Raw genomic sequence first — 25,494 nt, 5'->3', positions numbered from 1 at the left:
ATACTGCTTGTGCAATTATGGCATAAATGGTTGTAAATTCTTCTCTGGGATCCCCTTTGTTCAGAAATAGCAGACATATATGGCTTTGGCATTGCTTTTTGGTAATTAGAAGGCCGCTAAATGCCACTGCGCACCACACGTGTATTATGCCCAGCAGTGAAGGGGTTAATTAGGGAGCATGTAAGGAGCTTTTTGGGGTAATTTTAGCTTTAGTGTAGTGTAGTAGACAACCCCAAGTATTGATCTAGGCCCATTTTGGTATATTTCATGCCACCATTTCACCGCCAAATGCGATCAAATTAAAAAAAAACGTAAAATTTTTCACAATTTTAGGTTTCTCACTGAAATAATTTACAAACAGCTTGTGCAATTATGGCACAAATGGTTGTAAATGCTTCTCTGGGATCCCCTTTGTTCAGAAATAGCAGACATATATGACTTTGGAGTTGCTTTTTGGTAATTAGAATGCTGCTAAATGGCGCTGCGCATCACACGTGTATTATGGCTAGCAGTGAAGGGGTTAATTAGGTAGCTTGTAGGGAGCTTGCAGGGTTAATTTTAGCTTTAGTGTAAAGATCAGCCTCCCACCTGAAACATCAGACCCCCTGATCCCTCCCAAACATCTCTCTTCCCTCCCCTACCCCACAAATGTCCCCGCCATCTTAAGTACTGGCAGAAACTCTGCCAGTACTAAAATAAAAGGTATATTTGGGCTTTTTTGTGCATTTTTTGTTAGCATATTTACATATGCTTCTGTGTAGGGATCCCCTTTAGCCCCCAACCTCACTGATCCCCCACTAAACAGCTCTCTAACCCTCCCCCTCTGACTTAATGTGCGCCATCTTGGGTACTGGCAGCTGTCTGCCAGTACCCAGTTTAGAGAAAAAAAATGCTTTTTTTTAAATAAAATATGTCCCTTTTCTGTAGTGTAGCTTCCCCCCCCCCCAAGACCAACCCCCCCACCCCTTCCAGATCCCTTAGATGGTAAAAGTAAAAGTTTATTTCATTTTTTTTTTTACTTTTACTTTTTTACTTTTCTGTAGTGTAGCGGTTCCCACCCGCTCCCGCCCCGTGCACGCGCCCGCCCGCCTCCCCCCGTGCACGCGCGCGCGCCCGTGCGCGCCCCCGACGGTCCCGATCCCGATCCCGCCCCCCGTGACGTCACGCGCAACACCGATGGCCGCCCACCCCGCCTCCCAATTCGGCTCCCACCCACCAACGATACCGGCCATCGATGTCCGGTGCAGAGAGGGCCACAGAGTGGCTCTCTCTGCATCGGATGGCCATGTATGGTTATTGCAGGATGCCTCCATATCGAGGCATCACTGCAATAACCGGAAAGCAGCTGGAAGCGAGCAGGATCGCTTCCAGCTGCTTTCCACACCGAGGACGTGCAGGGTACGTCCTCAGGCGTTAACTGCCTTTTTTTTGAGGACGTACCCTGCACGTCCTCGGTCATTAAGGGGTTAAAGGGACACTGAACCCAAATTTTTGCTTTTGTGATTCAGATAGAGCATGCAATTTTAAGCAACTTTCTAATTTACTCCTGTTATCCAATTTTCTTCGTTCTCTTGTTATCTTTATTTGAAAAAGACGGCATCTAAGCTTTTTTTTGGTTCAGAACTCTGGAAAGCACTTTTTTATTGGGGGATGAATTTATCCACCAATCAGCAAGGACAACCCAGGTTGTTCACCAAAAATGGGCCGGCATCTAAACTTACATTCTTGCATTTCAAATAAAGATACCAAGAGAATAAAGAAAATTTGATAATAGGAGTAAATTAGACAGTTGCTTAAAATTTCATGCTCTATCTGAATCACGAAAGAAAAAAATATGGGATCAGTGTCCCTTTAAGCAGCAGCAATGCAATACTGGGATCTAGCTGAACACATTGGGTGAGCCAATGACAAGAGAAATATGTGCAGGCACCAATCAGCAGCTAGCTCCTAAGCCTATTTAGGTATGCTTTTCAACAAAGTATACCAAGAGAATAAAGAATTATATAATAGAAGTAAATTGAAAAGTTGTTCTATCTGAATCATGAAGGAAAAATGTCTATTTAAAAACATAGGGCTAGATTACAAGTGGTGTGCTAACATTAGAGCACTCACAATATTCAAATATTGCACCTGCGCTAAATTGTGCACGTATTGAAAGTAAACATGACTGCAAACTAAATTTACACTTGTCAGGTTAGTGCAACTGAAGAATTTGCATATAAGGTTAGGGCTAAAAAAAGTTGCATTAAACACTATATAAATACATTAAAATAAAATGTTACACTCATATATACAAAAAAAAAAAAAAGGGAAGAGATTGGCACGTGCATCGCCTTTCACACAAACATTTTACGTCCAACTTGCAATACAAGCTAACACGCACGTTATAAAGTTTATTTCTGGCGGTGTTTGCGTGTGACTGAAAGCGTTAAATAGGGCGCCACTTGTAATCTGGCCCATAGTCAGCTACTGAGCAGCAGTGGACTACTGGGAGCTAGCTTAAAACATCAGTGAGCCAAGAGACATTTGTGTAACCACATTCAAAGTAATCATCGCTGTCTCTGAGCCTACCAAGGTATGGATTCCAACAAAGGATTCCAAGCAAGCAAAATAAATTTGATATAAGAAGTTGAAAAGTATATTATACAATTGCATAAATCATAAATGTTGAATTTTTACAGTCATGTCCCTTTAACTACCAATATATGTCACATGACCACTATATCTTGTTGCTAAAATATTTAACACTGGCTGTACTGAAACTGTAGAAAGTAGTTACCCAGTACTGTATTGTTTAAAAGGATACTCTACTTAAAGGGACAGACAAGTCCAAAAAAAAAAAAAAAAAAAAAAAAAAAAAAAAAAACTCATGATTCAAATAGGGCATGTCATTTTAATCAACTTTCTAATTTACTTTTATCACCTTGTTTGCTTTGTTCTCTTGGTATTCTTAGTTGAAAGCTAAACCTAGGAGGTTCATATGCTAATTTGTTAGACCTTGAAGGCCGCCTCTAATCAATGTTTTTCACCACTAGAAGGCGTTAGTTCATGTGTTTCATATAGATAACATTGAGCTCACGCACGTGAATTTACTGAGGAATTAGCACTGATTGGCTAAAATGCAAGTCTGTCAAAAAAACTGATATAAGGGGGCAGTCTGCAGAGGCTTAGATACAAGGTAGTTAGAGGTAAAACATGTATTATAACTGTGTTGGTTATGCAAAACTGGGGAATGGGAAATAAACGGATTATCTATCTTTTTAAATAAAAATTCTGGTGTTGACTGTCCCTTTAATATACTGGGGCTGAAAATACAGTTAAAGGGACATGAAACTCATTTTTTTCTTTCAGGATTCAGATAGAACATACAATTTTAAACAAATGTGCTTCATTCCCTTGATATAATTTGCTGAAGAAGCAGCAAAGCACTATTGAGACCCGGCTGAACACAGCAAGTCATCCAATCACAAGAGACAAATATGTGCAGGCACCAATCAACAGCTAACACTAGTACAGGATATTAACATATTTTTCAACAATGGATACCTAAAGAACAAAGTACATTTGAAAATAGAAGTGAATTTAAAAGTGTCTTAAAATAACATGCTCAATCTGAATCAAACAAGTTTAAAAAGGAACAGACTAGTCAAAATTAAACTTTCATGATTCAGATAGGGCATGTACTTTTCAATTTACTTTTATCATCAAATTTGATTTGTTCTCTTGGTATTCTTAGTTGAAAGCAAAACCTTTGTAGGCTCATATGCTAATTTCTAAGCCCTTGAATGCTGCCTTTCATCTCAGTGCATTTTGACAGTTGTTCACAGCTAGACAGCGCTAGCGTGTACCATATAGATAACATTGTGCTCACTCCTGTAGTTACCTATGAGTCAGCACTAAAATGCAAGTCTGTCAAAATAACTAAATTAAAGGGGCAGTCTGCATAGGCTTAGATACAATGTAATCACAGAGGTAAAAAGTATATTAATATAACCGTGTTGGTTATGCAAAATTTGGGATTGCTAATAAAGGAATTATCTATCTTTTTAAACAATAAAAATTCTGGAGTAGACTGTCCCTTTAAGGGCCACATATAAATGTATACCTATTAAATACACAAATAATAATTTATTACCTAAAAATGTCCTAAAATGAATTAGAAGTCTGATTGGGATTTCAAATTCTGCATTAACAATTGTCTGTCATTTTAGACAGACTGATAAGATATATAGAGCCCAAAACATCCGGCCCCTAGTTTCTGAACAAAATTTGTCCAGCCTGTAAGTGGCTAAAATGTATTTATATAAAGATTATGTTATCCCACTTCCAACAGTGAGCTTTCTTCACACACAAATTTACGTTACTGTTTTAAAAAGACATTAAAGTCAAAATTAACTTAAAGGGACAGTTTACTCAAAAAAAAAGAAAAGTCTCCCCTTTAATTTGATCCCAATGATCCACTTTACCTGCTGGAGTGTATTCATTTGTTTACCCTTATATTGGCATTTGAAATGGTTGACTAACATGTGGTATCCACACCTATTCTAAAAGTTGTTGGCCTTAGGGCCAAGCTATAAATACAGGGCCGTCTTTAATATTGACTGGACCCTGGGCAAAAATTCTCTTGCCCCCCCATGTAATTTCGCTCTCCACCCCAAAATCCCAAAAAACAACTAAATCATTTTTTTTTTTAATTAATAGCCCAGCAGTGGATCATCCACTGCTGGGCTAATCATTTAAAAAAAATGAAATAAATTGCAATATGTGAAACTGGACCTAAGCAGTACTAATAAGTAAATAAATATATATATATAAATTCCTCCACTGTGGATTAATTTAATATTCTTTTGAATGTGAATCTGGTGTGAGGTTAGCTGGTTAAAGAGATTTAGGGCAGCCAACAGGAGCAAAGCAAGGTAAAGACTGAGGAGGAAGCATAGAGGTGCAGACAAATATAAGTTTAGTGACTGGAACAGCAGAACTACTATGGGAAGCTGTAAAATCTGAGACAGAGAGAAAACAAAAACTATAAAAATAAACCTTACATTAATGTGTGAACTATCAGCATGACACTATACATCAGCCACAGTAGTACATGTCACTTCTTTGCTAGGAACAAGTTCCCTCTCACCCTGCACTAGACAATGCTGCATGGGGAGGGGGGGTGCACTCACTTATTCTTCCCACTGACAACTTTCTACAATGCACTGTTCCCCTAACAAACTTCAGTTAGTTGATCTTAGGGCCACAGCAGAAAGAGCAGGGCTAAGGGGACCAGCATACTGGATGCTGTCTTTCCAAGGCTGCATGGATACAGTGTGAGATGAGTCACACAGCCTCAAGACTGAAGAGAGCAGTGTATGCAGCTGCACAGATGCTCAAATTCTCACGTCCTTGACGCTCCAGCTTTCTGCTGCATGCGCCTACAGTCAGCCCTACCCAGAAAAAATCTTCACCACCAGAGCAGTGACCTGGTAACAGTGGTAACTCCAGTAGGACCTTTTCTGATGCAGTGGGAATGGCTGGATGCCGAGTTAGGGCTTTGCATTCAGTGCTGCACAGTGCACATCTAAAACAGCACATGGCAATAGCTTGGCATGACACCGGCACGGTCTGGCACAGTTTTTTAAAAAAAAAATATATATAAACAGAGTACTTTTGACTGTGACAGTATTAGGACTGAATGTGTGTGTTCCCCATGTCACATGGTATGAACCTAAAAAAAAAAAAATTATTTTTAGGACTTTTGGGCCCCTCAAAAGAAACTGGGCCCTGGGCAGTTGCCCCTTTTGCCCTGTGTTAAAGACGGCCCTGTATAAATAAGCTGTGTAAACACATCCAGCAGAAGAAATTACACTCTCAGTGGGGTATAGAGGAGATAAGGTAACAAAATGTTAATTTTCCATTGCACTCTCCAAGTATTGGTCTTTGGTTTACAGACAGATATAAGATAAAGAAGAATGTATATGTACACAATGTGATAAAGTAATGAGATCTGATTATACCTACAAGCTCAACCCATTTTATTAGGTTGTAGCTTCAAAACACAAAACCAGCTAATTCATATACACAAATAAAGATTAAAAAGCAAATTCTTATGTATGTTATACACTGTATGTTATACTCGATTAATCATGCTGCAGCGAGCAGGGGCATACATATACGCCCCTGTCCGCCGCAGTTCGCCTCTGGTGGGCTGAATTCCGCTGCCAGAATTCAGCATTGCACAGGAACGCAATTTTGCGCTCTTGTGCAATGCCATCCCCTGCCCGCGCACCGCCAATAACGCGTGGGCAGCAGCTGTCAATCTTCCCGGTCGGACGAGACCGGGGAGATTGAAATTCACCACCTTAGAGTTGGCGAAAGGTTAGGAAGGCAGCGGTCTGATAACCGCTGCTTGTTAAATACGGACTGCAGGTTCTCTTGTGAGAACCTACAGTCGTAGGGGGTCGAAAGGCTTGCTTAGTTCTCTTGGTATCCTTATTTAAGAGTAATCCTAGGTGAGCTCAGGAGTGTGCACATGTCTTTAGCCATCTGGCACCAATGTTTGCAACAATGTATATAGCAATGTTTTATATAGATTAAAACACAGCTGCCATAGAATGCTAGACACATGCATGTTCCTGAGCTCCTATCTGCCTAACTAGCTTTACTCTTTAACAAAACGGTACCTAAAGAACAAAACTAAATTTGATAATAAAAGTAAACTGGAAAGCTGTTTAAAACGTTGTGCTCTATCTAAATCACAAATATTTATTTTTTACTTTACTGTCACTTTATTAAGTTAAAAATCTGAATCAAGTTTAATTTTGACTTGAGTGTCCCTTTAAAGTGATTGTAAAATTAAATGACAAAGCCCAGTATTTAAAAATACTCTTAAAAACATGGGCACTTTAAAGTGAAAGTAAATCACAAATATTTTTTTGCTAAGAGGTAACTTTTTCACCTCTTAACCAACAGCCGTGCGGTAAATCCGGCTCCCATGGGCACCAAAACGGATTTACCGCACGGCTATTGGCTAAGAGGTGAAAAGTCATCTCTTAGCAAAAAAATTTTTTAGCCGTGGGCTGCTGTAGCAGCTATAAATGGCGATCGGTTAAAACAAATAAAGGAGCTTTCTACATGAAAAATCTTATACTTCATGAATGAAAGTCCCCTTTATTTGTTTCAAAAGTCAATGCTGATTTACTTTCACTTTAAGTAATTAAACTTTACAATTACGCTTCTTTTTTAAAATACCTTTTTGTTACTGTAAACTTACCGCTGATCCTCCGCCCGCATCTCCTTCAGTATAGAGCAAGAGGATCGGCGGTAAGTTTACAGTAACAAAAAGGTGTTTTAAAAAAGAAGTGTAATTGTAAAGTTTATTTACTTAAAGTGCCCATGTTTTTAAGAGTATTTTTAAATACTGCGCTTTAAGTCATTTAATTTTACAATCACTTTAACACAACATAGTATTATTCTAAAGCAAAATTAATAGGACTTTTACGGTTACCACACATTGAATCTCAGAGGGTACTGCATATTCGGCAGAATGATGACCAAGAAATCAGAAATTGATGTCTGAAGCTATCAGTTTTATTATCTGAAGTGAATTGTCATTTTGAATTTGATCAGTCATATACTGTTTTTGCTTGACATGATGAGCTTAAAGAAATAGCATCATATTGAGAGTATATCATCTACTATGAAACAAGATGCCAAGCATTTTCCTTCAGGTAAACCACTTGATTGTCAGAAAGTGGTGTAAATCAAAGAGTCTTCTGTAGCAACAATGTGAATTTACAGTCTTGGAATTTTCTGCTTAAACCTTTTTTTTTTTTTTTTTTTTTTTAAATATGGTTATTCCCCCAAAAACTTCAAAATTAAGTAGATAAAATTTTAACCCCTTGGCACCCAAAGTGGGTAGCAACACAATAAATGCTGGTGAGGCAATTCAGCTGGTAAAATCAATCAGCTGCAGTGCCTGTTCAGATCACAGGATCGTAGATCCCTAAAGGAATTAGCCCTGCCAGGATTTTCTTCCTTCTAAAGTGTATAACCTGAGCACAAAAAACACTTATTAGCAGCAGTCGCAAAAACTGTGAGTTCCCTTTGGAAGAAATGTACAGTAAATTCAGATGGTTAGTATGTTCCCATTTAGGTATTTATAACATGGGGCCTGCACTTAAATCCCCGCCCCCCAAAAAAAAAAAAATCACTGCTTTATATTAAAATTACATTATAAAAAAAATAAAATACTTTATTTCAATAGAATAATTTATTTTTTAACAATTTACTTTACTATGTGTTAAACCTTGCAAAGGGTTAAATACATATTCGCAGTTGCACTCCTGTGCCTCTCTAGATAAGGTTAGTTGGTGAGCAAATGATTAACATGCATACACGTGTATTCTATAATCCCTGGCCATAATCTCATCTGGAGCAGGATGAGGGTGTTCTGTGAGATCAACTTTGCCTATGTGTATAACTGCTGGAGGATTTAAATACACAGTAAATAAAGGAAATGTATTTAAAGGGAAGTGTTACCATGACCATTAAAGGGACACTGAATCCAAATTTTTTCTTTTTGTTATTCAGATAGAGCATGCGATTTTAAGCAACTTTCTAATTTACTCCTATTATCAATTTTTCTATGTTCTTTTGCATTCTTTATTTGAAAAAGAAGGCATCTAAGCTATTCTTTTGGTTCAGAACCATGGAAAGAACTTGTTTATTGGTGGGTGAATTTATCCAACAATCAGCAAGAACAACCCAGGTTGTTCACCAAAAATGGGCCGGCATCTAAACTTACATTCTTGCTTTTCAAATAAAGATACCAAGAGAATGAAGAAAATTGTATAATAGGAGTAAATTAGAAAGTTGCTTAAAATTGCATGCTCTATCTCAATCACAAAATAAAAAAATTGGGTTCAGTGTTCCTTTAAGTAGAGTCCCAGGAATCAGTTATACAGTCATGCACTTCCTGCTTTGTTTCAATTTCAATTTAAAACTTATTTTTCTTTTACTTAGCTATTATTATATATATTATTTACATATGTAACTGCTGCTTTCATATGCAAGATAACACGGTTTTGAAAATAGCATGCCCCTTTAAATGGCCTGTGCAAGAAAACAACAACCAATTAGTGTTAGCTGTGATCTATATTCCCTTACTTTTATTATAACCAACAGTTATCTTGTAATTGTCAGGATTGTACACAAACAATGCATTTAAAACTAAATCCTGAAATTGTATAGAACTATTTTGTACCAGGCAGGCTATATCACCATAAAATCATACTTGTGTATTACTGAGGAAGATCATTAGCATTAGCAATATATTGTGTTTAGCAGCACAACACTGACTGACAGTCTGTTGCTGACATCACTTACCCATCGCAGACTCTCTGACAACGCCACGTAGTTGAAGTCCTCGGTCCCTAGAGCTCCTGGGGAAACCTCTGTAACACTCTCGGTGCTGCCTATCTCCGCCATTCCGATTAGTGTAACCCAAAGCCTCGGTCAATCAGACAACCGAAAACTACTACATGCCACCGTACTCTGGGAATCTACAGCTGCACCGACACCAGCGGCCACTATTGGGCTGTACCACTGAACTGAGAAAGTCAGGGGGCGTTAATCCCAATAGCAAAATTAGACTTTTTATATATATTTTTTTTACTGCTAGATTTATAGCTAATATGCTGTGTTTACATACAAAACGATATAATTGTTCAATCACATATTTCGTTTCATGGAATTATAGAGCACCCCTCCGTGTTAGTTGGTGTGATCCGTCGCGTCAAATTGTTGCAGTAGGATGACGTTCTGATAATGAGGAAGAAGCCGGGGATAACGAAGGGCTGTGTACTGCCAGCTGGCTACGGGCTACTGTATCCTGCTTTCAATCCGGTTTCATTACTATTTAATGACTAAATATATTAATGTTCTCTACCTTCTAACATTAAGTATAATTGAAAAACTTTCAAACTCCGCAGAAATGTCAGTCTATTGCAAGACAACGACTGGTAACTACACGGAGTTTTGATCATTCGTTTTTAGCAATACATAAGAATCTAAATATACTCGGACCAATTTCCCATCTTAAAAAAAATTCCTCTAAAACAATTAAACGACCCATATCATTGTCGCTTTTCAGCAGTGAAATGCTGTATTAGAGGGATATGAAACCCAAAATGTTTCTTTCAAGATTCATATAGAAAATACAATTTTTTTCTTTCATGATACAGATAGAGCTTCTAATAGCTTTCTAATTTACTCCTATTATCATTGTCAATTTTTATTTGTCCTCTTTGTATCTTTATTTGAAAAGTAACAATGTAAGCTTAGGAGCCTAAATGTAGACCATTTGAAAGACCAGGTAATTACCTTGATAAAGTGGCAGGAGCCCCGAAACGTTGCTCAATAAAGGTGCTGTTGCTCCATATAGTGTGCAACCTGTGTATTCTATTGCAAGGTATTTGCCTTTCAAACGTTGGGCCTTGGGTGTTTCCAGGGCTTAAGGGAGCTGAGATCAAGGGGTTTTAATATTTACCCCTCCGTCCAACTCCCTTACTGCAGCCTGCTCTTCTGGGCTGCTGCTGTCACCACACCCATGTGTGGAGACGTCGCCAGCATCTCCACATTCCAACGGCGATGCGGTCCCATTTCGCCGCTTCATATGTGGGGATAAGTGTATGGGTGGCCGTAATTTGCTCAGAAAGCAGCCCCCTGCGGATGACAACACATAGTCATTATTCACACTAAAGACATAGGGGTAGATTTATTAACCCCTTAAGGACCAGCGACGTACCCTGTATGTCGCTGGCCTTTTTTTGGGACTTGATTATTTTATAGCGTGGTCTTGCCACCAGCATTGAGACTGCTCTATTCCACAAAGCCTGCTTGAGGGAGGGCATTAATAGCGTGTTCTTGCTAGACTTGTGCTATTATGTCCTGAAAAAACCCTTAACGACCAGTGACATACAGGGTACATTGTGGTCATTAAGGGGTTAAAAGTCAAGCAGCAAATCATGTCCGCTTGACCTTGCTAAATGCCGACAGCATACACTGTCAGCATTTAACATTGCACAAGCATTTCTGGTGAAATGCTTGTGCAATGCCGCCCCTGGCTGACAATCGGCTGTTAGCAGGGGCTGTCAATCATCCCAATCGGATGATCGTATGAACGCAGCTTCTTAACTTATATTTCAGGCAAGCCTGAAACGATGGGGCTCCGAAGCAGCTTCCCCTGCTTAAAGGGACACTGTACCCAAAAATTTAATTTCGTGATTCAGATTGAGCATGAAATTTTAAGCAAATTTCGAATTTACTCCTATTATCAAATTTTCTTCATTCTCTTGGTATCTTTATTTGAAATGTAAGAATGTAAGTTTAGATGCCGGCCCATTTTTGGTGAACAACCTGGGTTGTCCTTGCTGATTGGTGGATAAATTCATCCACCAATAAAAAAGTGCTGTCCAGAGTACTGAAACCAAAAAAAGCTTAGATGCCCTCTTTTTCAAATAATGATAGCAAGAGAACGAAGAAAAATTAATAATAGGAGTAAATTAGAAAGTTGCTTAAAATTGCATGCTCTTTCTGAATTACAAATGAACAAATTTGGGTTCAGTGTCCCTTTAATAAATAAAGCCCATAGTGTGAATGACGACCACATGTTCTCTAGAGCACTGGTTTTCAAACCTATCCTCGAGCCTCCCCAAAAGGGCAGATTTTCAGGATTACCTTGGGTGGGAGCAGGTAAAATAACCATGCTTACTATCAGCTGATTATTTCACCTGTACTCTGGTTCAGATATCCATAAAATCTGGCCTGTTAGGGAGGCCTGAGGACAGTGCTCTAAAGCAGTGTTTCTCAACTGCAGTCCTCAAGTACCCCCAACAAGCCAGGTTTTCATTATAGATAAACCAGTGCACAGGTGAAGTAATCAGCTGATCAGTAACACCATGGTTACTAACCTGCTCTCACCCATAAGCTGATTATTTCACATGTGCACTGGTTCAGCTATAATGAAAACCTGGCTTGTTGGGGGTACTTGAGGACCGCGGTTCAATTCAGATGTTCAATGGGGTTGAGTTCCAGTGGAAAAACATGCAAAGTAGCTCTGCCTGGCATAGCTTCAGTGTGTGTTTAGGATCATTGTCTTGCTGGAAAATGTATCTTCCTCCACCTAACTTTTAACCAGAATGTATAGCATGCTTTGTACAACGCAGTGGTACTTCTCTTTGGTGTAGTTCTTGTGCGAGTCACCAACTCTAGAATAGGCCAAGCACTAGACTGTTTCTTGCACCATATTTAATTGTAATTTTTACATACTGTTGTATTAGTCTGTTATGCTCCCTTCTACTCACATGATTGCAACCAAAAATGTCACATTTTGATTCAGTCAGTAAATAGGAACAATTTTTCCAATCTTCCATTGTGAAGTTTCTAAATTGTTTGGCCCATGGTAAGAGTATTGTTTTCATGTAGAATTGGTTTTGAAACCAATACTCTACCGTGAAGACCACACTTTTTTCATCTTCTGACAATGCTTTTGCTTATTGGGGTAGGGTGTTTCTGGTTCAGCTGGGCTTAAATTGGATGCAGATGCTGTTCTATACCGTCATTATGTTTGCTTTGGTCCAATGACGGCATTGTCACTTTAGGCCTATCTGGTCTTTGGATGAAAATGATTTGGTTGCAGAAAATCTCTTTAGTGTGCACTGCCCCCTTAGAAGCATTTAAAATAACTGCAGTTTGTATTTTTTTGTGATTCAGATAGAGCAACATATTTCTAATGTCCTATTTTTTATTTTGTTCTTTTCCTGGTATTCTTTTTTGAAAAACATACGGAGCAGTAATACACTACCGGTACCTAGTTGCTGATTGGTGACTGCACTGCACATATGCTTTTGATGTTTGGTTCAGATAGCTACCAGTATTACATTGCTACTGGTTCAAAAAAGGATATTAAGAGAATGAAACTAATTAGAAAAAAAGTGATAGTTGTTTAAAATGGTATGGTCTGGTCTATCTAAATTTTGAAAGATTTTGAGTTTATTTCCCTTTAAAGAGAACATCTTGTCCTTGAATTGGTTCACTAGGTTCATTTGACATGATAAAGTGTTACTTAATATTCAGTAATATATTTATCAACTTAATACAATATTTTACGACTTGTTAAAAAATATCCTATATTATAAAAGGCCAGGTATGTTGTTCGATGCAGTAATGCGCAGTAGAGACTGCATCGTGAGACAAACATACCTGGCCGTAAGGATCAGTTACCGCCGTCTGGGCTGCGCAGGAGACAATGCGCAAGACAGCGCTGGGAGGGTTAGGAGGGAGGCGGGTGGGAGGCACCTCGCGGGAGCGGGTGGGACCGCTAAAGAAAAAGATGTTGACAGCGGCAGGGAGGGGGGGGGGATGAGGGAGAGGGGATCCGAGTGGATGAGGGGGTCAGAGGGTCGGGAGGGAGTTGGGCAGCTACAAATATACCTGGCCTTACACATTTTGCCCCTGTACATGTATAAAATAAAAACAGTTGGTAATGATGGATTCAGACTTTTGTTTTATTTGTTTATTATGTTGAAATAAAATTAGCATTGACTAGCTGTATGTGTCTGGTTATTATTCAGTAATTCCACAGTATAATTTGTGTTTTTCTCATGGTCTCATATAGGTTTAACTTTAAACTGCATTAATATTAGTTGAGATCTGTCAAATCTAATCTAACAAATTATGGGGTCAATCACAATACTTTAAATGTTTAACATTATTTATCTACAAAAATCCCTATAGACTTTAATGGTGGTTTTCTATTAAAAAAAAATGATATTTTTTTCCAAAGGATTGTAATAGACCCATTTATTTATTCCTAAACTAGACAAATCTTTACAACAGAACTATGGTAATTTTACGGCTTTAAAACTTTTTTTTATTGCCAAATGGAAGATGAATCACTGATTAATTAGGAGTCACACACAACTTCATAGAAATGGTAATCTGCACAACTTGGTTTTAAAGAGACAGTCAAGTCCATAAAAATCTTTCATGATTCAAATAGGGCATCTAATTTTAAACAACTTTCCAATTTACTTTTATCAGCAATTTTGCTTTGTTCTCTTGGTGTTCATAGTTGAATGCTAAACCTAGGAGGTTCATATGCTAATTTATTAGACCTTGAAGGCCCCCCTCTAATCTAAATGCATTTTAAGTTTTTCACCACTAGAGGGCATTAGTTCATGTGTTTCATATAGATAACATTGTCATGTGTTTCATATAGATAACATTGAGCTCATGCACGTGAATTTACGGAGGAGTAAGCACTGATTGGCTAAAATGCAAGAGGCTTATATACAATAATAATATAAAGGGACACTAAACCCCAAAAAATTATTTCATGATTCAGGTAGAGAATACAATTTTAAATAACTTTCCAAATTACTTCTATTATCTAATTGTCTTCATTCTTTAGATATCCTTTGTTGAAGAAATATCAATGCACATGGGTGAGCCAATCACACGAGGCATCTATGTGCATCTACCAATCAGCAGCTACTGATCATATCTAGATATGCTTTTCAGCAAAGCATATCAAGAGAATGAAGCAAATTAGATAATAGAAGTAAATTAAAAAGTTGTTTAAAATTGCTTGCTCTTTCTAAATCATGAAAGAAAAAATTTGGGTTTCATGTCCCTTTAACAACTGTTACTTATGTAAAACTGGGGAATGGTTAATTAAGGGATTATCTATCTTTTAAAACAACAAAAAATCTGGTGTTGACTTTCCCTTTAATTCACTCTGATATTAGTGCTTTTACAGTTTAAAAAAAAATTGAAGGGGAGAAACAACATGTGCTACAGTTAAAGTAAAATTAATGAATACAAAGGAGAATGCAGAAAATAAAATTGCAACTAAGGAATCAAAACCAAACAAGGGCAAACACTGATATTATACATAAGTCAAGTTAGCTTATAAAAAAGAATGGATCACATGAACTGTAATTCTGTAATTATTCAGGATTTTTGAATTGCTATATAGTAGGATCTTGTATCGTTAATTAATGTTTGTTTTATACCTATAGCTGAAGACCTCACACTACTTTTTTCCACTACTGGTGCATGAATTTTTTTTTATTGAGTGCTCTGTATGTTTTGTCTCTTCTACAGGTTTGGCTCAGTTATCCAAAATATTATAATGCCATTCTCATTGTTAAGTGAACAGACTATTTCTTTGGCAAACACAAGCAGTAGAAATTGCTATTTTTAAAAAACACAATTTGCTATGCCATCATTTAAAGTAAAATTCTATGGATTTGGGTTTTTATTATTATTATTACATTTTACTCTGGTTGGTAGACACTAGGCAATAAAGTAGAAAAGTAAAAACGTCTTGCTCCAATAAAATATAGCTTTTATTAATCCAATATAAAAATAAGAGATCACATCATAGAAATGTCCCACATTCTCAAGATGTAGCAACAAACTTGCTTAGGTGTTTTGGCGGTCCGCCGTAAACATAGCCTAAACACACAACTGTCAAAAACTCTCTTTAAAGGAAAACACACTAACCTATTGGTTAAATTTACCATAGACACGCCTTAGCATGTGATTAAACAAGTTTACACCCAAATACGGCACATAAATGCACAATAATAATGAATTAGTATCCTTACATAAATGTAATATCAGGTAATGACTTAGTGATTTTACATAAGTGTGATACTTGTATAGTCAACACATACAATTAAAAGCCGTATTATACAAATCACTGAAATAAACGTCACCCTATATAATCAACAAAAAAGAATCCATAAGGCAGTATACATAATATCATTGGATTCTAGATTATCTATAGACCCATAATAATATTAGTAAATGGGTTACACTTACATATACACAAGCACATTTCAAGAGGCTAATAGTCAAATAGTCTTGGATATCATAATATCTTAACTTATTAGATATTCCCAAGTATCCCAATGGAGCAAAGAAAATTTCAGAATTAACTATGCACAATGAGGTGTACTAAAAAGTAATTCTAAATTATACGCATCTGCCATAGTCATGTCCCTCATCTCCTCAATTATAACTAACAGACAGGACTATTAGTGTATCAATTACATGTATTACCATAACATTGTATTGAAATAAATCCAGATAATTACAACTCTGTTATTAATATAGCCAAATCCTCATTAACAATTACGAAAATAAATTTGAACATGTAATACACCAAATACCACTATTATAGTTCTGCAATTATAATCCTTAATAGATTGAGATCCTTGACATTGTATAAGGTACTCATTCTCCTATCTCACTGTCACCACTCATACTCCCAATAATTAATGAGATCATAACTGGAATTTAATCCCTTGGGAATTCTGGTTCTAAGTTTAAAGTTCCAATACATCTCACGTTTAGCCAACAATTTACCCGACCTCTCTAAGGTTTCCGCACCTTTTCAATGGCACACCTTCTCAATGTACTCAAATCACTGCTATGTTTCCTAATAAAGTTCTTGACCAATGGAGTAGAAGATCTGCCAATATTTATTGTGGACAAATGTTCTCTAATGCAAGATTTGATGTCACGGGTCGTTAAACCTACATACTGGACCATACACTGTTCACAACTAATGAGATAAATCACATATGATGAAGTACAATTCAGACATGACTTTATGTCAAACACCTCATTGGTGACAGCAGATGTGAAGGTCTTTGTCACCTGAACATAATCACAAGGTCTTATTTCTATGTCTGCATTTCTACATCCCCACATGTGTTAACTATGAGCTTGAAGATCTCTCTATTGGTTTTAACTGCTTAGGGAAAATAATTTACCCCAAACTCTGTGACATCTCTTGTAAGAACACCTGAGGACATCTCTGTTACCACCCTGTAAACTTATTATCTGCAGCCAATATGGGGAAATGCTTGCACACAATTCTGCAGATTTGTGAGTATTGAGCACTATATCCTGTGACAAAGGTTACCTCTCTAAACATATCCTTATCTCTTGCTCCCCTTTGTTCTTGTAGAAAATGTTCCCTTGGGAGTGATTGCATTTCATGTCTGGCCCTTTTAATATCTCGTTGAGGATACCCTCTCTCCTTTAACCTGATCTCTAGCTGATTGGCCTCAGAACAAAAATCACTTTGTTCTGTACAATTTAGTCTAAGTCAAATAAATTGGCCCTTTGCTACTGCGTAGGGAATATGTCTAGGATGACAACTCGCTGCATGCAATAATGAGTTGCCCGATATTAGGATAAACCTTAGAGGTTACTCTACCATCATCACGTCCTACCAAGGTAAGATCTAAAACATTTATTTCAGAAGCATGATGTTCACAAGTAAAGTGGAGGCATATTTAATTTTACATTTAGTCACTACCCAAATTTTTCAATTGAACCCTCAGGTCCAGACCAGTCAAACAGCAAATCATCTCTATAACGCCTGTATAAAACCCAAAGATGTGGGTTAGCTCCCACCAGCCTAAATACAAATTAGCATAAGTAGGAGCAAATTTGGCTCCCATGACTGTCCCACATCTTTGGAGATAAAAAAAAACCCTTCAAACTGGAAAAAAGTGTGTTAAAGGGACATTATACACTCATTTGTTCTTTGCATAAATGTTTTGTAGATGATCTATTTATATAGCCCATAAAGTTTTATTTTTAAATAAATGTTTAGTTTTGCTTATTTTTAAATAACATTGCTCTGATTTTCAGACTCCTAACCAAGCCCCAAAGTTTTATGTGAATACTGTCAGCTACCTTCTCCAGCTTGCTCCTGTTTGTGTAAAGGGTCTTTTCATATGCAAAAGAAGGGGGAGGGGGGGAGTGTCTTATTTGCCACTTGCAGTGGGCTTTCCAACTGCCTTTTCAACAGAGCCAAACTGACAGCTTCTAAGTAAGTTTTTAAACAGTTTTATACTGGATTTTTATATCAGTATCTGTGCATCTTATTCTTTATAGTAGTGTCTGTTACATGCAGTTATATGAAAATGAGTGTATACTGTCCCTTTAACAAGAATACTGCTACTCTTATAATGTATGCCTGAAAATCCCCAGTGTAATCAGTAAAATTACTCAGAAAAAAACACAATGCTTCGATACCTTTCTCGTGTTGTATGGATGAATATAGAGATACAGCATCTACTGTTAGCAAAGTATAATCAGAACTCCATCTGAGCATCTGAACCACTTTCAATATATGTTTAGTAAGTATCCCTGATATATGATGCTAAGGATACAACCAAAGGTTGCAAAATGTAATCTTACCATTGTGAGAGGTGTTCCAATAGTGAATCTATCCCACTTAATAGTGGGCGTCTCTGTACATTGAGCGTAGATTTGTGTACTTTTGGCAGGTGGTGGAACAATGGCATTTTTTGATGTTTCACATCTAAATACTCAACAGTATGCTCCAACCATCTTCCAAAATCTGATGCAATTCACTCCTAAACTGCGAGTCCTTATTCAATATCATATAGTCATTCTCATTACTTAGTTGCCTCATTGCCTCCTGTATATAACTTTCATGATTCATTACTACAATTGTGTCTCCCTTACCAGCTGGTCATATGACCAGTTCTTCATTATCCTGTAATGACCTCAGAGCCTCTCTGGTTTTTTTTTTTTAAAGTTTTGCCAGACATGTCCTGTTTTCTTTTAAAGAGACAAGATGTGAATCAATTCTATTAAAACATGTTTCCAGAACAGTACCTCTACTCTGAATGGAATAAAATCTTGATTTTGGTTTTATAGAAATGCCTCTGTTTATTGAGCCGGAGCTCACATTTCCAATAGTATTTAATTGCTGTAATTAAACAAGATCACAAGATTCCTCAAAGGTATTGAGCTCAAGTACAAAAACAGTGGCATCTACAAATGTCCTCTCCCTAATTGGGCAATGTATGCTGTTCCTAATAAGTCTGTAACATCTATAATAGATTTGGAATAGGTCAAAATTAGTTGTAGGAGCAAATCTTAGACCATAGTTAAAGGGACACTGAACCTAAATATTTTCTATATCTTTTGTAATTCAGAAAGAGCATGCAATTTTAAGCAACTTTCTAATTTACTCCTATTATCAATTTTTCTTCATATTCTCTTGCTATCATTATTTGAAAAAGAAGGCATCTAAGCTTTTTTTTTTTGTTTCAGTACTCTGGACAGCACTTTTTTTTTATTGGTGGATGAATTTATCCACCAATCAGCAAGGATAACCCAGGTTGTTCACCAAAAATGGGCCAGCATCTAAACTTACATTCTTGCATTTCAAATAAAGATGCCAAGAGAATGAAGAAAATTTGATAATAGGAGTAAATTAGAAAGTTGCTTAAAATTTCATGCTCAATCTGAATCACGAAAGAAATTTTTTGGGTACAGTGTCCCTTTAAGCACTCTATATTGATCATGTGACAATTGAAAAGTAGACAGATTAATCACATTGTTTATTTGTACTTGCTCTGGGGCTGGTTCATCCGCAAATGGTATCTCTTTATTTTATTCAGCCAATAGAATGAAAGCTTTTCCTTTCATTCTATTGGCTGATTTGAATTCAAGAAAGATTTAAATCAGCCAATAGGAATGCAAAGGTACCCCTATATAAAAGACCGCATGAAGAGGATTTCTACTTTGAAGTTCTGAAGAGGAGTACCAACGTCAACCTCACCTCCGCAGGGATGAAGTTAGTATGATCAGACCATAGCAGACACGTTTGTGAATTCCACAGCTCCTCTCTTCTGTTGATTTTACAGATTGGTTTTACAGCCGCTTACTAGTTGAATTTAGATGGACCCCCAATTTAGTGTGGGAACCTCTCTTCTTCTAGTTTTCACAGTATTTGATGTGTATTGCATATTTTCAGTGAAAATATCTGATGTATATTTCATATTTTAAGTATGTTCTTTTATATATATATATATATATATATATTATTTTTTTTTTTTTTTTTTAATGTATGTATTTTCTGTTGGTATGCCCTGTATACATATGTTTTTATAATATCCGCACATATGTTTAATCCCCTCGTGATAATCGCAACAAAGTTTGTTCTTTTTAATTTATGTGCAAACTTTTTCCCACAATCTTAAAAATATAGGTCTGATAAATGTTTGCATAAATGTTTCCAATCTGTATGTAAAACATCTTACACAACTGCTATAGGCTGCATCCTCTGCACTGTCTTTTACTTTTTTTTTCTTTTATAGTAGTTAGGATTTATTTTGTAATTTTTGTGTATTTTAATTTGGGCTAAATTAGGGGGTGTTAGATTAGTGGGTTTAGATGTTTATGACTTTGCGATGTGGGGGACTGGCGATTTAGGCGTTAATAGTGTAGTTTATGACTTTGCGATGTGGGGGGTGGCGGTTTAGGGGTTAATAGTTTTATTTAGTGTTTGCGATGTGGGGGGTGGCGGTTTAGGGGTCAATAGTTTTATTTAGTGTTTGATGTGGGGTGGTGGTTTAGGGGTTAATAGTGTGTTTAGGTACTTTGTGATGTGGGGCTGGCAGTTTAGGGGTTAATAGCTGTATTTAGTATTTGCAATGTGGGGGTTGGTGGTTTAGGGGTTAATAGTTTATTTATGAGGAGTACTTTGTAAAGTATTTTTTATGTGTTTTGTGCTACTTTTTAGTTTTGAAAACAGTTAACCACAGATCTTAGATTGCGGAAAGGATTGAAGCATAAAAGGCAATTGCAATAGCGCATTTTGCTGCAGTTGTAATATCAGTGGAATGAGATCGCCACACGAAAACGTGATTGCGCTAGCGAAAAATCGTTTGTGCCTCACTTGTAATCCAGCCCTTATTTGGCAGTTAGATTTTGTCAGAAGTTTATCTTTTGCTTTTAAATAAAGGGCTTTTTTCATGATAGATAATGAACTGTCTATCATTTGTGTGAAGTAGTCCCTTTGATGGGGCTAAAGGATTAATTCAAGTTTCTCTCTCTTTTGGACAGGATGCAGTGTACCTTTCATTCCCCAAAAAAATTAAGACCTTTCCTTCAGAAGGTAGACGCTGTGATCAGTTATATGTCAAGTCATAAATTTCCCTATGCTTTTAGTTCTAGCATACATTTCTGCATATTCTAACTCACTATTTGCTTACTTTTGCAATATCAGAGTAGAACAATCAGCTTCTGTCTACTTCCTGTAGTAATATGTTCCAGCTTTGTCCCTACTGAATTAGCCTTGTTCTCCTAGACCTGAAGCTCTGCACCTTAGTGTTTCTATGATGCAAAGAGAGTTTTTTTAATAAAGTAACACGAACAGGTGACTCCTATCCCTTTACTGCTGCCCAGTACAATGCCTCATGCACAAAGTGTATTTTGGCCTAGGCTAACTAGGCCTTTGCTTAGGACAGCAGGAGTTTAGGGAGCTGCAAGTTTTGAAGAACAACTTGGTTTCATGATGTCTTGCTGCTCTCATCCTCTCAAAAAGATAGAAATGATTTAAAAACTGTTCTAAAGGTAAGTTACAGAAGGGGATAGTAACTTTTGCATTTCTGTGTGTCTTGCAGGTAGGGTTGCCAGATGTCCTCCATATAAATACTGGACTATCTGTGGGTGACTGGGCACGATGGTCTGTGGGATCACACAACACCCATCCACCACAGCTCTACCTTTAGACCCCATTTTTTACCCAAACGTATATTTTTCACAACTAAGCAGTCATTTTACACCTTGGCTAACAGTAACATATAAATCAATAGCTGTACCTCTTTGGTTGCAAGGAACATATGTAGACAGTAGAGCGATGAGCCCATTGACTGCCGCTTTCTTCTTTCTGCTCCATATTTAAAATGCATTGAGTCATATGATGTCTTTTACATTTAACACTCAGAGACTTTATAAAAACTGGACATTTAAGTGTCTAGTATGTTTGTGAATATTTTACTTGACTGCCTGCTAAAATACTGGACTAATCATTTGAATACTGGACACATGGAAACCTATTTCACAAAACACATCAAGAATATATTAAAAATACAGTTACACTCATAATAACACTATCTGATAAAAATTATTTTAAAAAAACATTGCACAAAAAAGTTATAAGGGCTCAAATATGTGATCTCCGGTGTTAGAAAAAAGGCAGACATTGCGATACATACATATACATGTCTAAAGATGTATATGTATGCCTATATATACAGTATATATATAAATATATATATATATGTGTTTATATGTGTATATATATGTATTTACAGACATATAAACACACACACACATATATATATATATATATATATATATATATATATATATATGTATATATATATAGTCCTTTGCAGTTAAAGGGACACTAAACACAATTTTTTTCTTTAATGATTGAGATAGAGCATGCAATTTTAAGCAACTTTCTAATTTACTCCTATTATCAATTTTTCTTCATTCTCTTGCTATCTTTATTTAAAAAGCAGGAATGTGATGCATAGTTGCCGGCCCATTTTTGGTTGAGAACCTGGGTTATGCTTGCTTATTGGTGGGTAAATGTCAGCCTCCAATAAGCAAGTGCTATCCATGGTGCTGAACCTAAACTGGGCTGGCTGCTAAGATTAACATTCATGATTTTCAAATAAAAATAGCAAGAGAACAAAGAAAAATTGATAATTGGAGCAAATTAGAAAGTTGCTTAAAATTGCATGCTCTATCTGAATCATGAAAGAAAAAAAAATGGTTTCAGTGTCCCTTTTAAGTAGATGAAAACATGAAAAAAGCATATTTATGCAATATTCATCTTTACTAAAGTGTTACACTGTATTTACTGTAAATATTTCACATTCCAATGTTCTGCACATAGCAGAATATGCTATATGTATTTTTAAATATGTATTTCTATATATATCTGTATATATCTATACCTATATATAATTATATATATATATATAAAATATGTATTTAAGAATAAATAGAACATATACTTTTTTTCATGTCAGGTTAGTGCACTTGAGAATATATTTTTTCTCTATGGGTGAATAGGTTAATGCATGTGTGATATCCTAAGTTTGACTTTTTGCACACATCAGGTTAGTGCTTGTGCAAATACAGTTTATTTTAAAATTGTACTTCTAGAAAAGTTAGCGCACAATTGGGAGCATTAAATATCGCTTCCCTTGTAATCGTGCCCTTTATGCCCCCCTTAACAGCATTTTTAGTTTTCAATCAAACACAAATAAAAAATGCACTCTACCTTGTGAATCATGGCTATCAATGGTGACAGGTCTGGAGTTTCAAGTTTTGTGTAAACTGCAACAACTTTTGAACATGTTGTCTCCCAAAATAGAACCACATCTGTGTTAAAAAGATACAATAAACCCCTTTTATAATTACATTATAACAAATTAAATTATTATTCTACAGGAAATAAACATGGGCAAGTTTAAAAAGCAAAGTAATATTATGGGGTATTATAGAATTAACATGAAGGACACTAGTACACAAGTGGAAAACTGTAAATGATATTCTAATGTAATAATACAATGCTTTTATTTGTTATTTTTATTATTGTACAAATGCTTAAGGTCTGGTTTATCTCTGGCACCAGATACTGATTGGCAGCTATGTACTTATGCCTAGTATTAGTCCGCCAATACATTATGGCTACAGGAGTTCAAAATAAATAAAAATAAATAAAATAAAGGCACCATATTAACACACTGTAATAAAAGAACCCAACAGTACTAATAGATGAGATTAGGGTTAAACACATAAGACAAGTTTCAGTATCAATACATGCTACATCAGTAAAAGCTGTTTTAAGGTCTCATTCAAGTATATTTGAGCCAAATGACAATAATCTGCTATTTAGATTCACAGTTTCTATTCGTCTTGTTGTATACAGCCATTAATGGCCTAAAACTTTCATCACAAAATACTGGTTAGAGGAAAGCACTAAAAGCTGGAAGTAGTACACACACAAATAATTCAAAATATAAATTTAAAGGGACATTAAACACTAAATAAATGATAGATAGAATGATGCATTCAAAGAAAAGATTAGTCCATGACTAACATGTAGATGTATTTTTTAAAGTTTTATTAGTTGTTTAAAAAGTGACAAAATAAGTGTAAAGTTTTAGTGTCTATAAAACACTGGGAGCTGCCATGTTGTAACTTGTGTTACCTTCTCTGCTGTGGCCAATTAGGGCAGTTATAAATAGGTCACTAGTAGAGTGTGCAGCCAATGGTTGTGCTGGATTTAACAGTGTTCTGCACTTCCATTTCTAACAGGAACTGAAAAGCTCACAATTTCAGAATGGAATTACAGGAAAAGAGGACAAAATAAATAATGAAAGTATATTGCAGAGTTGTTTTATTATATACAATTTATCATTTTATATTACCATCTCAAAGTGTTTAATGTCCCTTTAATAAATGTTAACTAATAGAAACCTGTAGTGCACATAATACAGTTATGAAAGAGTCGGATCCATGAAACTCCAAAGATACTTAGATACTAGGATGTCTCCCAGAAAAAATGATAAAATAAAGGTATTATCACCTCAAATAGATATTAAAATCTGGTTATACAGACAGATATCTATATAATCACACTCACAGAAAGAAACCTTAAAAGCATACATAGCATATAATCAGATAAAGTGAAGCAGGTGCTGACCCTGTGCGGTACACTGTAGCTACGTAAGACTTCTTTCCCAATCATTTCTTCTCAGTGGGCTATATACTGCCAGTACAGACTACTGACAAAAGTTATGGTTAGCAGTGCCATCCTTTAAGCCCTTGATTACAAAGCTGAGGGCCTTATAAGTTACATACAACCTAGAAGGTTCTATATGGATACACTCATCTACATCTCTTTTATCCCCCTTCTTTCCCCCCCTCCCCTCAGCTGGCGAGGGAGAAGGGGAGATTTCTGTAGTATCTTAAAGGGACAGTCTAGGCCAAAATAAACTTTCATGATTCAGATTGAGCATGTAATTGTAATCAATTTTCCAATTTACTTTCATCACCAATTTTGCTTTGTTCCTTTGGTATTCTTAGTTGAAAGCTTAACCTAGGAGGTTCATATGCTAATTTCTTAGACCTTGAAGATCACCTCTTTTCAGAATGCATTTTAACAGTTTTTCACCACTAGAGGGTGTTAGTTCATGTATTTCATATAGATAACACTGTGCTTGTGCACGTGAAGTTATCTGGGAGCAGGCACTGATTGGCTAAACTGCAAGTCTGTCAAAATAACTGAAATAAAAGGGCAGTTTGCAGAGGCTTAGATACAAGATAATCACAGAGGTTAAAAGTATATTAATATAACTGTGTTGGGTATGCAAAACTGGGGAATGGGTAATAAAGGGATTGTCTATCTTTTAAAACATTAAAAATTCTGGTGTAGACTGTCCCTTTAAGTAAAAAAATACCCATTCCAAATAACCATTAACTATTGCTATACTATAAACCATTATAATGCTTCTAGGTCGCGTATCCTTCTTAAGTGACCAATGGCACTATTACATAGTATATTTCATGCATGTG

General features: G+C 36.4%; 1 protein-coding gene across 1 annotated transcript in view; it reads right to left on the bottom strand.

Annotated features, from left to right (window-relative positions):
- MIA2 (MIA SH3 domain ER export factor 2) overlaps positions 1-25,494 on the bottom strand; it is a 598,301-nt gene that overhangs the window by 425,948 nt on the left and 146,859 nt on the right. The window contains exon 7 of the mRNA XM_053711462.1: positions 23,195-23,295. Coding sequence (XP_053567437.1) covers positions 23,195-23,295 — 101 coding nt within the window. The remainder of the gene's footprint in view (positions 1-23,194; positions 23,296-25,494) is intronic.

The sequence above is a fragment of the Bombina bombina genome, chromosome 1 (genome assembly GCF_027579735.1).
Source record: "Bombina bombina isolate aBomBom1 chromosome 1, aBomBom1.pri, whole genome shotgun sequence".
Classification (NCBI taxonomy): domain Eukaryota; kingdom Metazoa; phylum Chordata; class Amphibia; order Anura; family Bombinatoridae; genus Bombina; species Bombina bombina.
This window is presented reverse-complemented; position numbering and strand designations above follow the sequence as displayed.